Raw genomic sequence first — 13271 nt, 5'->3', positions numbered from 1 at the left:
GCGGGCCGTGTGGGCGGAGCTAAAGCTGTGCTTACCCGCCTAGCTAACAACACACAGAGACATTTGTTCAACAGTTTTACTCACCGTTCCAACGCACGACCGCGAACCTTTATCATTGTGACTGCTCGATCCTTAAGCATTAGACGATCTGCAAATCCGTCAATCTGGGCTTTGTTTATAAAACAATCATCGTCGAAATGCAGGGAACAGCAGTCTTACACAACTCCGTTTATGCTCAGGAAAACAAACTCCATCCACGGGTTCCTTAACGCTGGGTTCTTTGGGAATCTGTGCAGGGTTGTCTTGCCCTGGCAACCAAAAACACACTTCTTTGGTGACATTGACTTCCCAAAAGTCGGGCAGGGCGCTTTGATGGCGAACTGCTTTCGCTCTCTTGCTCTGCTTTACGAGTGCGCGTGCGCCCACGATCTTACCGGAGAAGTGCCCTTAGGACCCATATAAGGAAATTCCGCTCTATCTTACGTAAGACAGAGCCATACTCAAAAAAAACTTTCCGAAACTTGTCTTCAAACGTACAACTTAGTTTTTGAAACTTTGTCCATGTTTAGCATGGGAATCCAACTCTTTACCAGTGTAAAAAACTCAGTATGCATGAAATAGCATTTCACCCCCCCTTTAAGCGTTGTATAAGTCCAGCAGGGGAATCCTGAAGTATTGAGGGAAACCCTGTCACGGTTCATGAATCGGCTGTCTCATTTCTGATGTGTGTGTGTCTGTATGTGGGCGTGGTTACTCAATGTAGTGTCATTAGTGTTGCCAGCTGTTATCAATCCCCGTTCCCTTTATATGTGCAGTAATTCCCACCTCATGTTGTCAGATCGTTGTGGTTTCCCCGGTGTCGTGTCCTGTTCCCGTGTGGCTCTCTGTTCCCCTGCTGTGGATTTCGTCGTGTGGATTCGTTGTGTTCGTCACCTCGTCTGGATGTTCCACTGTTTCCTGGTTTCCTGAGCACGCTTCACTTCACCACCACCGGAGGCCATCGAAGTCCCTGTGCCACAATCGTCATCTGAGTGTGTTTTCCCCGACCTGTGTTTGTGCGTTTCTGACCTTAAATAAACGCCTTTTTACTTGCAATTGCATCCGTTCTGATTTCCTCACAGAACGATCTGACCAAATATGGATGCAGCAAGCGAGTCTCGTCTGAGTGAATTCATCTCCCATAGCATCACGCGTATGGATCAACAAGAGGAGAGCAGATCTCACACAGGTCGTGCGGTCCAAGCACTCGTGGCACAGGTGTCCGAGCTCACCCAACAGCTACAACATCTACGAGCTCCCACTGCGCCGCCCATACCGCCCGTTCCCCCATCACCAGCACCAGCGACAGAAAATCAACCTGAGCCTCGTCTACCCATACCGGAGGGGTATTCTGGTGAGCCTGAATTCTGCAGAGCCTTTCTCACAAGATGTTCCATGCATTTTGCCTTACAGCCGCGCACCTTTCATAGTGAATCCTCCAAGGTGGCGTTTGTACTGACTCTGCTGTCAGGAAAGGCATCTCTCTGGGGAACGGCGGTGTGGGAGAATAAGGACGACTGCTGCACCTCGTTCCAGGCACTCTCCGAGGAGATGAGGAGGGTTTTCGATCGCGCAGTGGCGGGTAAGGAGGCGGCCAGATTACTCGCCGATCTGCGTCAAGGTGAAGGCTCGGTGTCGGATTATTCCATCCGTTTCCGCACCCTGGCCGCAGAGTGCCATTGGAACGAGGAGGCGCAGTGGGACAGATTCCTGCATGGGCTGGCTGACCGCGTTCTTAACGAGATCTACGTTTTGGACCTCCCTGAGACACTTAATGGACTGGTGGAGCTGGCGTTAAGAGTGGACGCTCGCCTGAATCGGGTGACCGGACTGACACGTCCAAATCGTTTCCAGCACAACGCGGAGGACCACCAGCCCAGTGGAGCGAGCGCGGTCAGCCCAGTTTTCGACCACGAGCCCATGCAGGTAGGGAGAGCTCGGCTTTCCCGGGAGGAGAGGGAAAGGCGGAGATCCCAAGGACTGTGTTTGTACTGCGGCCGGACTGGTCACTTTATCCATTCGTGTCCGGTAAAAGGAGCAAGCCCGATAGTAAGTATGAGGCTACTATCGGGTGGGATCTCCGCCGAGAAGACCTCATCACCATCATCGACCCTCCTCCCGGTAAGACTGAGATGGCTAACGTCCACACACAGCACTCAAGCACTACTGGATTCGGGAGCGGAGGGTAATTTCATGGACTTCAATCTTGCACTCAAACTTCAGATTCCCTTCACTCCCCTTCCGCACAAGATAACCGTCAACGCACTCAATGGACAGGAACTTCCCCGGATCACTCATACTACCGAAATCATCACGCTCATCACTTCTGGCAATCACACCGAACGCATATCATTTCTCCTCATGGACTCACCACTCGCACCAGTGGTTCTGGGACACCCGTGGCTTACCCGTCACAATCCTCGGGTCGACTGGCGCACTAACACTATTTCCACATGGAGTAACCACTGTCATGAGTCCTGTTTGTTGTCGGCTTGTTCTTCTGTGTCTGGTTCTGTGTTTCAGAGTGAGGCAGCGGATTTATCTAACGTGCCCGCGGAGTACCTCGACCTGAAGGAGGTGTTCAGTAAGTCTCGTGCTGCTTCTCTTCCTCCGCATCGTTCCTATGACTGTGCGATAGATCTACTGCCAGGTAAATCTCCGCCTAAAGGCAAACTTTACTCTCTTTCTGTTCCCGAGAGGGAGGCCATGGAGAAATATATTTCTGATTCTCTGGCCTCTGGATTCATCCAGCCTTCCTCTTCTCCTGCGGGGGCGGGGTTCTTTTTCGTTGGGAAGAAGGATGGTTCTCTGCGACCTTGTATTGATTACCGAGAGCTGAACAACATCACGGTGAAGAATTCTTATCCTTTGCCGTTGATGTCTTCAGCTTTCGAGAGGTTGCAGGGAGCATCCATTTTCACGAAACTGGACTTACGCAATGCATATCATTTGGTTCGCATCAGGAAGGGGGATGAATGGAAAACCGCTTTTAATACCCCTAGGGGGCACTTTGAATATTTGGTCATGCCTTTCGGGCTTTCCAACAGCCCAGCGGTTTTCCAGGCACTCGTGAATGACGTGTTGAGAGACATGGTAGATCAATTCATATATGTTTACCTGGATGACATATTGATTTTTTCCTCGTCTCTCCAGGAACACGTTCAACACGTCAGGCGAGTGCTCCAGAGACTATTAGAGAATGGGCTTTTTGTCAAGGCGGAGAAATGCGCGTTTCATGCACAGTCTGTTCCTTTCCTAGGGTACATCATCTCTTCTGAGGGAGTGCGCATGGATCCTGACAAGGTTAAGGCTGTGGTAGATTGGCCAAGTCCAGATTCCCGTAAGGCCCTACAGCGGTTTCTGGGGTTCGCCAATTTTTACCGGCGTTTCATTCGTAATTTCAGCCAACTAGTCGCACCTCTGACTGCCTTGACCTCCCCCCGAACGACGTTCAGGTGGTCGAACACTGCCCAGGCAGTGTTCAACAACCTCAAAAGTCGTTTCGTTTCGGCTCCCATTCTGGTCACCCCTGATCCCACACGTCAGTTCGTGGTGGAGGTCGACGCGTCAGAGGTGGGAGTAGGAGCAGTGCTTTCACAACGCGCTTCCTCAGATGACAAGATGCATCCCTGCGCGTTTTTTTCTCATCGACTATCGCCTGCCGAACGTAACTATGACATTGGTAACAGAGAGCTGTTGGCAGTAAAGTTAGCGTTGGAGGAGTGGCGTCATTGGTTAGAGGGTTCGGGGGTTCCCTTTATCGTTTGGACCGATCATAAGAATCTGGAATACATCAGGTCTGCTAAAAGACTCAACTCCAGGCAGGCTCGGTGGGCTCTTTTTTTCGGACGTTTTGATTTTGTTCTCTCGTACCGCCCGGGTTCCAAGAACATCAAACCCGACTCTTTATCTCGTATTTTTGATCCATCCGAACGCCCGGTGACTCCCGAGTGTATTTTACCTGAGAAAGTTGTCATCTCCACTCTGGTATGGGAGGTCGAATCGAGGGTCAAGACAGCCCTAGAAGGGGTAACGCCTCCGCCTGGTTGCCCACCGGGTCGTTTGTTTGTTCCGGAGGGGTTACGGTCCGACGTTATTCGATGGGGTCATTGCTCCAACGTGGCTTGTCATCCAGGAGTGACTCGTACCAGTTTTTTAGTTAAACAACGATTCTGGTGGCCATTAATGGCTCGCGACATTCACGATTTTGTGTTGGCTTGTTCAGTCTGTGCCACTGGTAAGACATCTAACCAACCCCCAGATGGGTTACTTCGACCGCTGTCTGTCCCTTCGAGACCCTGGTCCCATATCGCTCTAGATTTTGTCACCGCCCTCCCGCCTTCCAGAGGCATGACGGTTGTTTTAACCGTAGTGGACCGGTTCTCGAAGGCGGCACATTTCATCCCCTTGCCCAAATTACCTTCAGCCAAGGAGACAGCGGTCGCAGTCATAGATCACGTCTTTCGGTTACATGGCCTCCCGATGGACGTGGTCTCTGACAGGGGTTCCCAATTTGTATCCAAATTTTGGCGAGAATTCTGTAAATTACTGGGGGCCACGGTCAGTCTGTCCTCGGGCTATCATCCCCAGAGCAATGGCCAGTCTGAACGAGCCAATCAGGACCTCGAGAGAATGTTGCGATGTTTGGTTGCCAAGAATCCGTCGTCCTGGAGCCAACAGCTTTCTATGGTGGAGTACGCCCACAATTCATTACCAGTGTCATCCACGGGCCTCTCGCCATTTGAGTGTAGTTTAGGTTACCAGCCACCAATTTTTCCGAGTCTGGAATCCGAAGTCGCGGTCCCCTCCGCTCACGCATTCATCCAGAGGTGCCGCCGTACTTGGACTAGAGCCCGTGAGACTCTACTCCAAGCAGGGGGGCGCATGAAGGCCAAGGCCGACCGCCACCGGTCAAAGCCTCCCGTCTACGTCGTGGGTCAAAAAGTGTGGCTTTCTACCAAGAATATTCCGCTCCGCTCCGTGTCTAACAAGTTAGCTCCCAAATTCATTGGCCCGTTTCCTGTCACCAAAATTATTAGTCCGGTGACAGTCCGACTCAAACTCCCTCCTGCGTACAGGAGAATTCACCCCGCCTTCCATGTGTCCAAAGTCAAGCCCGTGTTTTATTCTCACATTAATCCGCCTGCCCCGGTTCCCCCCCCGCCGCGACTCGTAGATGGGGAACTTACTTATTCGGTTCGTCGTATTCTGGATTCTAGACGGAGGGGACGCGGATTTCAGTACTTGGTGGACTGGGAGGGTTACGGTCCAGAGGAGAGAAGTTGGGTACCTGCTAGAGACATTCTGGATCACTCCCTTATCGATGATTACAATCGACAGGTAAGGTTATCTGGGAACGCCAGGAGGCGTTCCTAGGGGAGGGGGTACTGTCACGGTTCATGAATCGGCTGTCTCATTTCTGATGTGTGTGTGTCTGTATGTGGGCGTGGTTACTCATTGTAGTGTCATTAGTGTTGCCAGCTGTTATCAATCCCCGTTCCCTTTATATGTGCAGTAATTCCCACCTCATGTTGTCAGATCGTTGTGGTTTCCCCGGTGTCGTGTCCTGTTCCCGTGTGGCTCTCTGTTCCCCTGCTGTGGATTTCGTCGTGTGGATTCGTTGTGTTCGTCACCTCGTCTGGATGTTCCACTGTTTCCTGGTTTCCTGAGCACGCTTCACTTCACCACCACCGGAGGCCATCGAAGTCCCTGTGCCACAATCGTCATCTGAGTGTGTTTTCCCCGACCTGTGTTTGTGCGTTTCTGACCTTAAATAAACGCCTTTTTACTTGCAATTGCATCCGTTCTGATTTCCTCACAAACCCTAATAGCCTGCATGCAGCTCATCAAAAAGTTAAGGCAACTAAACAACCAAGAGAAATATATGTCAACCTCAAAAATGTAACATTGGATCTGTATATCCGCATCGGGGAATAACAATATAATCTTGTTCACGGTAGTGAAAGATGCATGTAGGCTACACAGGAAAAGTAACCATGAAGACACTGCATTTAACATAAAACCGCCGTCATAATAATCACAAATACACTTGCATTGGTGTTAAATGAGTTTTATGAATGAATGGCTTGCTCTAACTGTTGCTGGTCTTCGTCAACAACACGCGCTTTTGCACCTCCTGCTGGTGAGGTTGACTAACAGCAGATGGAGAGTATCTCGGTAATCTATTGCTTTTCCCGGAGTTCCGTTGAATTTACTGTCGAATTTGAACCACTGAATTTGTGGAAGCGAATTTGCAAAGCGAAATAAAACGGACCGAAAATTGCCTGTTGAATATTATAGATTGTATTTTTAAACAGTTTGAATATTTTGGAAGTGAAATATGAAAGGTGAATATGGATTATTGAATTTTTAATAATGGAAATGTGTTTGAAATGTTTTTTAATTGAAATATTCACAGCTTAATATACAACCAGGTTGAATTTCAGCCCATAAAAATGCAAGCCCTAAAAATACAATGCATTAAAATGCAAGCATGGTTAATCCAATGCCTATTTTTTTTTTTTTTTTTTTAAGTAGTGCAATTCAACAGGCTTTTTGTTTCAAAAACATTTGACATTATTTTACTTCCATAGTTCCAGGTCCTGCCAATATCCAGCAATTTCGCACAGCCATTGAAGAGGAGTGGACCAACATTCCACAGGCCACAATCAACAAGCTGATCAACTCTATGCGAAGGAGATGTGTTGCACTGCGTGAGGCAAATGGTGGTCACACCAGATACTGACTGGTTTTCGGATACTACTTTTTAAAAATGAAAGTGTCCGAGAGCTACTCATGTTATACAGTATTTAAATCTCTAAAATGCTCCTCTTATGGACCTATTGTGAATATGTTCCATGTTTTTATGATTCACATTCAAACAATTAAAAAAATCTTTGATTTTGCTTTTGAAACTTTGTTTAAGAAAAAATAAAGACACGACTCAATGTATAAAGTGAGTAAAGTTTCCAGAAACTTCCTTTCTTTTTTTTTTTTTTTCTTTTTTTTACAAACTTTTAGAAGTTATTTATAGATACATTATGCACAAGAATAAAGCATGCAGCGATGGCAATGACATGTAGCCTAGTTTTTGCAGAAAAAGAGATCACATCAGTCACAACTTAAAATAGCTACATTAATAATGGATCTGGCTTGAGTCAAAATGCATGTCACTCAAACTCCTTATAGATATACATCTTCACAGATTTTATTATGAATTAGGGGACTTTAATTTTGACAGGAGTTTTATTACCCGGAAATACAGCAGAACCGTTGCTCCCCGAACCCTGCATTAAGATGGCTTTCAGAACTGGACATGTTATCAACTACCTTCTGAACATTTTGTTTGAATACTGGTCATAATCGAATGGTGTGTGGAAATTAAATCGAATTTAAGGGGGGTTTGGACACTGGAAGCGGTGTCCGATCTCGACGACACCTTCAGTTTCCCTTCGGCATTCTGCACAGCAGCGCTCGCTATCAGCGCTGCTACACTGGCTGAAGTGTTGAGTTTGTAAATATTATCAGCTCTCCTATCAGACTCCATCTAGACCAGTGCTTCTGTTAAAATGGCCACCATGGAGAAACTGATGAAAGCGTTTGAGTCGCTTAAATCATTCCAGCAGCAGCAAGGCCCGCTGTCGGCCGAGGAGCTCGTCCAGAAACAGTGAGTGCTGAACAATCAGTTCGATCAGTTGTTAATGCAGTTTAACGCTTTGATGCTTCATCATTATCGTCATCATCAGAGTGCTGACATCACCTGACACAGTCGCCACACTAATGTTATTATCACATGCATGAGGGCTGAGTGTTAAGGATGATTGTTGTTGTTGTCTTGGGTTTAAAAATCACATGGTGCTCAACTCGCTAGAAGTGTCACACAGCCTTTTGATAGATTCTGCGCCCATTTCGAAATAAACAGTGCGCACTCCTTTAGAAAACGTAGGAAAAATGATATTGTTTCTAAAGGAACCAATAAATAACTCCTTATTTCTTGAGTACTGTTACAAAACCAGAGACTGGAACGTGTTTATAAAATATTTATTTTGTATGAAGCTGTAAATCTGTGTTTGAATGCAGCCTCTTGGCTTTCCCATCTTCTTGTCTGTCACTCATTATGAGTCAGCTCCCCAAATATGGCAGATATTTATTATACACTTTTGACTAATCCCCCACAGTCACACTGAATATCTTGCAAAATCACAATATTTTGTGCCTCACACATGTATAAGATGCAAGAGCCATTTTATTTTTCTGGTGTTGCTAGCTCTTAAGTTGAACATATGTTTTAAATGTCGTGCAGTGTTGAATTACATGGTCTCAGCACAGTTGGTTTTGAAGTGTTGAGGATTAATATGATGTTGTAGGCTAATACTGATAAAGAGAAAATCAAATGAAGAACATTCTAGTGATTATCACTGGTTCATTTCAAAGTGGAAATGCTATTTTAATTAGTAGAGCTTTTTAAAATCATATTTCGAAGTATATTAAACACTGTAAATAACAAACTCTAGTCTAGGCCTAAATACATACTGTGAAAAGTCGTTGGATGGGAATTATTTGTAAATTGAGTGATTTCTTCATTTAGGACACATGGAGCATTGGGATGGTTCACTTTCATTTTATCAGCACTGAGCATTTGTTAATTAATGAGAATTAATAAATTATTGTTCTGTTAAAGCGAAAATATGTAGGCTACTTTTTTTCGCTGCTAGGGGTCGCTAACATCTTACAGTAACAAAGGCGTAGGTTGATGACGCATAAGCGGAATTATGGAACTTGTCGTCATGCTGATGGATCTAATAATGTTTATGGATGAGTGAATACATTGACGTTTTTAACATGACTGCGGTATGAAGCTGGTCGCGATTGCTAATGAGAGACAGATATCAGCACCACACGCGAGTCCCGCGGATATAAAGGAATAATGACATTTCATTCTACCGAACTACCGGACGTTACACTATCACACTAAACTGCATTTGGGGTGTTGAAAGTTATAATATTTATCTATGTGTTAGTTTGTTGGCTGTATGAGACTAGCAGTAAGCTAGATCAACATTAGAATAACATACTGATCATATTCTGACATTTCATCATGTTGAGCTGATTAGTTTTATGTACATTTGCTCACCTGTCTAAGAAAGTACATGCAAGAGCGGTGTCTCATCAAGTTGAAGTTAGTCGTGGACGTGGAGCTCTCTCCTCGTTTTAGTTCTCCTTTTGTCCCAAAGTCTGCTTGCCATGGTCCGTAATGCTCGAATGAAACAACAACAGTGTGAGCGTGCCGCTAGACGTAATGCAGTTGTCCATGTCTGTCGCCATGGTTACTATGGCAGTACGAGTGGAAACCAGGGATAACGCGTATATTCTGTCATTGACAGGCGACAATGACCAGGGACGAGCCCAAAAAAGCACATCCATCCATCATAAAAGTAGTCCATATGGCTCCAGGGGGGTTAACAAATGGCCTTCTGAAGTTAAGCAATGCGTTTTTGTAAGAAAAATATCCATATATAACTTTAGAAACTGGCTTCTAGTAACATCTGTCCGCACGTTAACCTAGAGTCTAGTTCCGGCGGAAGAGTGACCTCTGACCTGACGTATGACGTAGGTGTAGCGTAAGCTAGGAGAGAACAGACGCCTCTCACGGTTCAAACAAATAGGGCTGGGCAACAAACTCAAGCTCCTCAGACATTTCTCTTTAAAATAGTTTTAGACTTGCTCTATCTCCTGCACTTCCGTGTTCAATATGTCATGCGTCGGGTCAGAGGTCACTCTTCCACCGGAACTCGACTTGTGTACGTCCTTTACCGGAAGCCAGTAATAGGGTATATGTCGAACGCCGCATTACGAAACCGGAAAACAGAACGCATCGCTTCCGGTTCAGGTCTTTTGTATGTGCTTCATGCCTTTTTTTACTGTTTTACTCAAGATAACTTAAAAGGAGCGAGCAAAGATGATCATAACCAATGTCCCTCGCATGTGAAGATCGATATTTAAAAGTAAAAAAAAATAAAAATATTCACACTAACGTTTAGATATTTAAATAGAATAAAAAGCTAATAACAAAGTGAGATAGGTAGGTTAGCTGATTACCTTAAAATTCCATAGATATCGGCATCAGTTCATACGGCTGTTAACACTTTCTATGACAAGCGGATGCGATGAGACCAGGTTTCCGGTTTCGTCATGCGACATTCGACATATACCCTATTACTTTATAAAGTTATAAATATGAAAATTTTTCTATCAAAAACAAATCGCTTCACTTCAGAAGGCCATTATTAACCTCCTTGAGCCGTATGGATTATTTTTTATGATGGATGGATGCGCTTTTTTGGGCTTCAAAATCTAAGGTACCATTCACTCCCATTATAGAGCTGGTAAGTCCCGCCCCTTCCGCAAAACCCCGCTGAACCTCAAAGTTGAAAAACCGTCAATGCAAGTGAATGGGAGAAAATAATTATTTTCTGATCCCGTTTGAATTGTGCCATGAATTGAACATATGTTGTCTGTGAATTTTTTATATAACTTTTCATGTTACGAGTTTGACAGTATATGGTATGATTCTTCGGCTAGCAGTTGTGGAAAAGACATAACGAGAAAGACTACATATCGCCTATGTGACGTCACCCACTAAAGTTGATTTACCCGTGGTTTTCACCAACCTCAACGATTTTGTCCTCTCCCTGAAAGAAGGCGGTGAAGTGCATCAAAGACACAGCCATGTTTAGCGGGATTCGTGAGCTAGTCCGTGTGCTAGTGGTGTTGACGTTTCAAACGCGTCGAGAGTTGTAGTCCACAAAGTGCTCTCACACAAAATCTAACCGTATCAAACTTCTACCCGCTAAATTGTATCATTCTTTACACGAAAAGTTATATAAAAAATTCACAGACAACATATGTTCACATTCATGGCACAATTCAAACGGGACCAGAAAATAATTATTTTGCCCCATTCACTTGCATTGACGATTTTTCAACTTTGAGGTCCAGCGGGGTTTTGCGGAAGGGGCGGGACTTACCAGCTCTATAAAGCTGGGAAGAGCCAGGCTATTTTTTTATATATAACTCTGATCGTGTTCGGCTGAAAAAAGAAAGTCATATACACCTAGGATGGCTTGAGGGTGAGTAAATTATGGGATAGCCTAAGTTTTCATTTTTGGGTGAACTATCCCTTTAAGAGCAGCCAAGTGATCAACCACTGTAATACATGACCTATTATAGAGTATTTAGTGGTTGAAGAACGCTCATCTACTGAAGTCATTTGTTTGCGTTTAAATAAATTCAGATTTGTTGTGGATCACCACCAGTGAAAAGTGATTTTTAAATGTGCTGCATTCTAGAAGGACATCTTTATTGCTGCTATGTTAGCAAGATTACATTAACCTAATGTATTTAGGTAATCAGCATTGCTGATAAATTAAACACTCTTTGGTTGACTACTGTAGCCCAACATAATGTACTCCCTTACAGATTAATGTTCAATTTTCAGCTCAATTTCTTCTGTTTAGGTTGAGTTGCATATTATATCTGTGCTGAAGATGTTGTGTTTACATTGAAATTTCACAGGCATTTAATTAATAATACTATATTAATTATTGTTCATCTATCCAAAATGATCTGTTTTACCTTGTAGACAAATAGTGATTCAAATAATGTGATCATGAAATGTTCTTATTCATTTTATTTTGTTTTCATGACTTTCACAGTAACACTGTGTTTTCTTACAGAAAAAAAGACCTTGCTACAACCAAAAAGGACAGAGTGACTCATTGCTTGACGATATGTGAAAACATCGTGGCACAGTCGCTGAGGTATGCAACAGTCAATGGACGGGCACGTTAGATTAAGGATAATCAGATTTGGTCACGTCTTATGAGTCATTTGCAAAAGCCTATTGGTGCTGAGGCTAGTTTGGCTTTTTTCATCTTTGGAATGCAAATTCAGTGAAGGTATTTAAGATGGAAAAACCCTCATTTATCACAGGTCACCTAGCAAAGTTTAACGTGAATGCTAGCAGTTTTCAAAACCCAGTTCTTTCAGCTTGAATGCACTTGTAAAAACAGCAAAAAATATTAGATTATTGTATACTTTCAAAAAAGTTTGAATCGCATTAGAAATGTGCTGTCCTTCACCTGTAGGTCAGCATGTGTTTAAAAGTTTGGGGTCGAAAATATTTTTTTTAATTGTCTTTTTTAAGTCTCTTATGCTCACCAAGGCTGCATTTATCTGATCAAAAATATATTAAAAACAGTAATGTGGTGAAATATTATTACAATTTATAATAACTCTTTTCTATTTGAATATATTTTAAAATGTAATTTAATCCTGTGATGGCAATTCTAAATTTTCAGCTGCCATTATTCTAGTCCTCAGTGTCACATGATCCTTCTAATATGCTGATTTGCTATAAACTCAATCAAATGGCTAAAATAAATGGACAAATTGGGACCTAATGTACATAATGACCATATTTTATCCAGGCCAGTGCTAATTTAAGCCCATCATGCCCATTATGTTTATCACACTAGTATTGTTAGCTGTATGTGTAATGTATGTTATTGCTTTTCGTTATTAGGACGTCTCCAGAGTTCCAGAAACTGCTCGGAATTGCTATGGAAATGTTCTTGCTGTGCAGCGATGACAAGGAGTCTGACGTCAGGATGGTGGCAGATGAGTGCCTAAACAAAATCATCAAAGTAAGTCATGCATTCATTTGGAGGATGATTATAGTGATGTTTTGTATTTAATTATAATATCATTTCTTTTTGTTTTTCAATTCAATTCATGTTTATTTGTATAGCGCTTTTCACAATACACATCATTTCAAAGCAGCTTTACAGAAAAAAGAAAGTCCATATTACAATTCAGAGTGTTCTGTTATCAGAGGTAACTTGTCTAAGTTATGTACATATACAAAAATCACAGTTAGCTAAAAAATTAATCATTTTAAAAACGTAGTAATTTAATGCAGATACAATGAGCTTTTTGAAGTAATGAATACTTGTTTGTTAACAAATGATTATGACATTTAGAAAATATATTATTATATGTTTTTCTTTTCAGGCATTGATGGATTCCAACTTGCCTAGACTGCAGCTTGAATTGTACAAAGAGATTAAAAAGGTGAATCAGATTGCACTCTCTTTATGCGTTTGGATGTATTCTCACCAGGAACAAAAGTTTGTCTGGCTTTTTTTAGGGATGCACTGAAATTTCGGTTGCGG

General features: G+C 43.4%; 1 protein-coding gene across 7 annotated transcripts in view; it reads left to right on the top strand.

The window, feature by feature from the left end:
• The first annotated feature begins 7299 nt into the window (after window positions 1-7299).
• Window positions 7300-13271, top strand: part of htt (huntingtin) — a 46572-nt gene continuing 40600 nt past the window's right edge. For all 7 annotated transcript variants that reach the window (XM_081360521.1, XM_081360519.1, XM_081360518.1 and 4 more), the window contains exons 1-4: window positions 7300-7705; window positions 11775-11858; window positions 12623-12743; window positions 13111-13170. In XM_081360521.1, the coding sequence (XP_081216647.1) occupies window positions 7608-7705; window positions 11775-11858; window positions 12623-12743; window positions 13111-13170 (363 nt within the window). In that variant the 5' untranslated portion in view covers window positions 7300-7607. The remainder of the gene's footprint in view (window positions 7706-11774; window positions 11859-12622; window positions 12744-13110; window positions 13171-13271) is intronic.

Source organism: Scardinius erythrophthalmus, assembly GCF_964197995.2.
Source record: "Scardinius erythrophthalmus genome assembly, chromosome: 3".
Taxonomy (NCBI): Eukaryota; Metazoa; Chordata; class Actinopteri; order Cypriniformes; family Leuciscidae; genus Scardinius; species Scardinius erythrophthalmus.
This window is presented reverse-complemented; position numbering and strand designations above follow the sequence as displayed.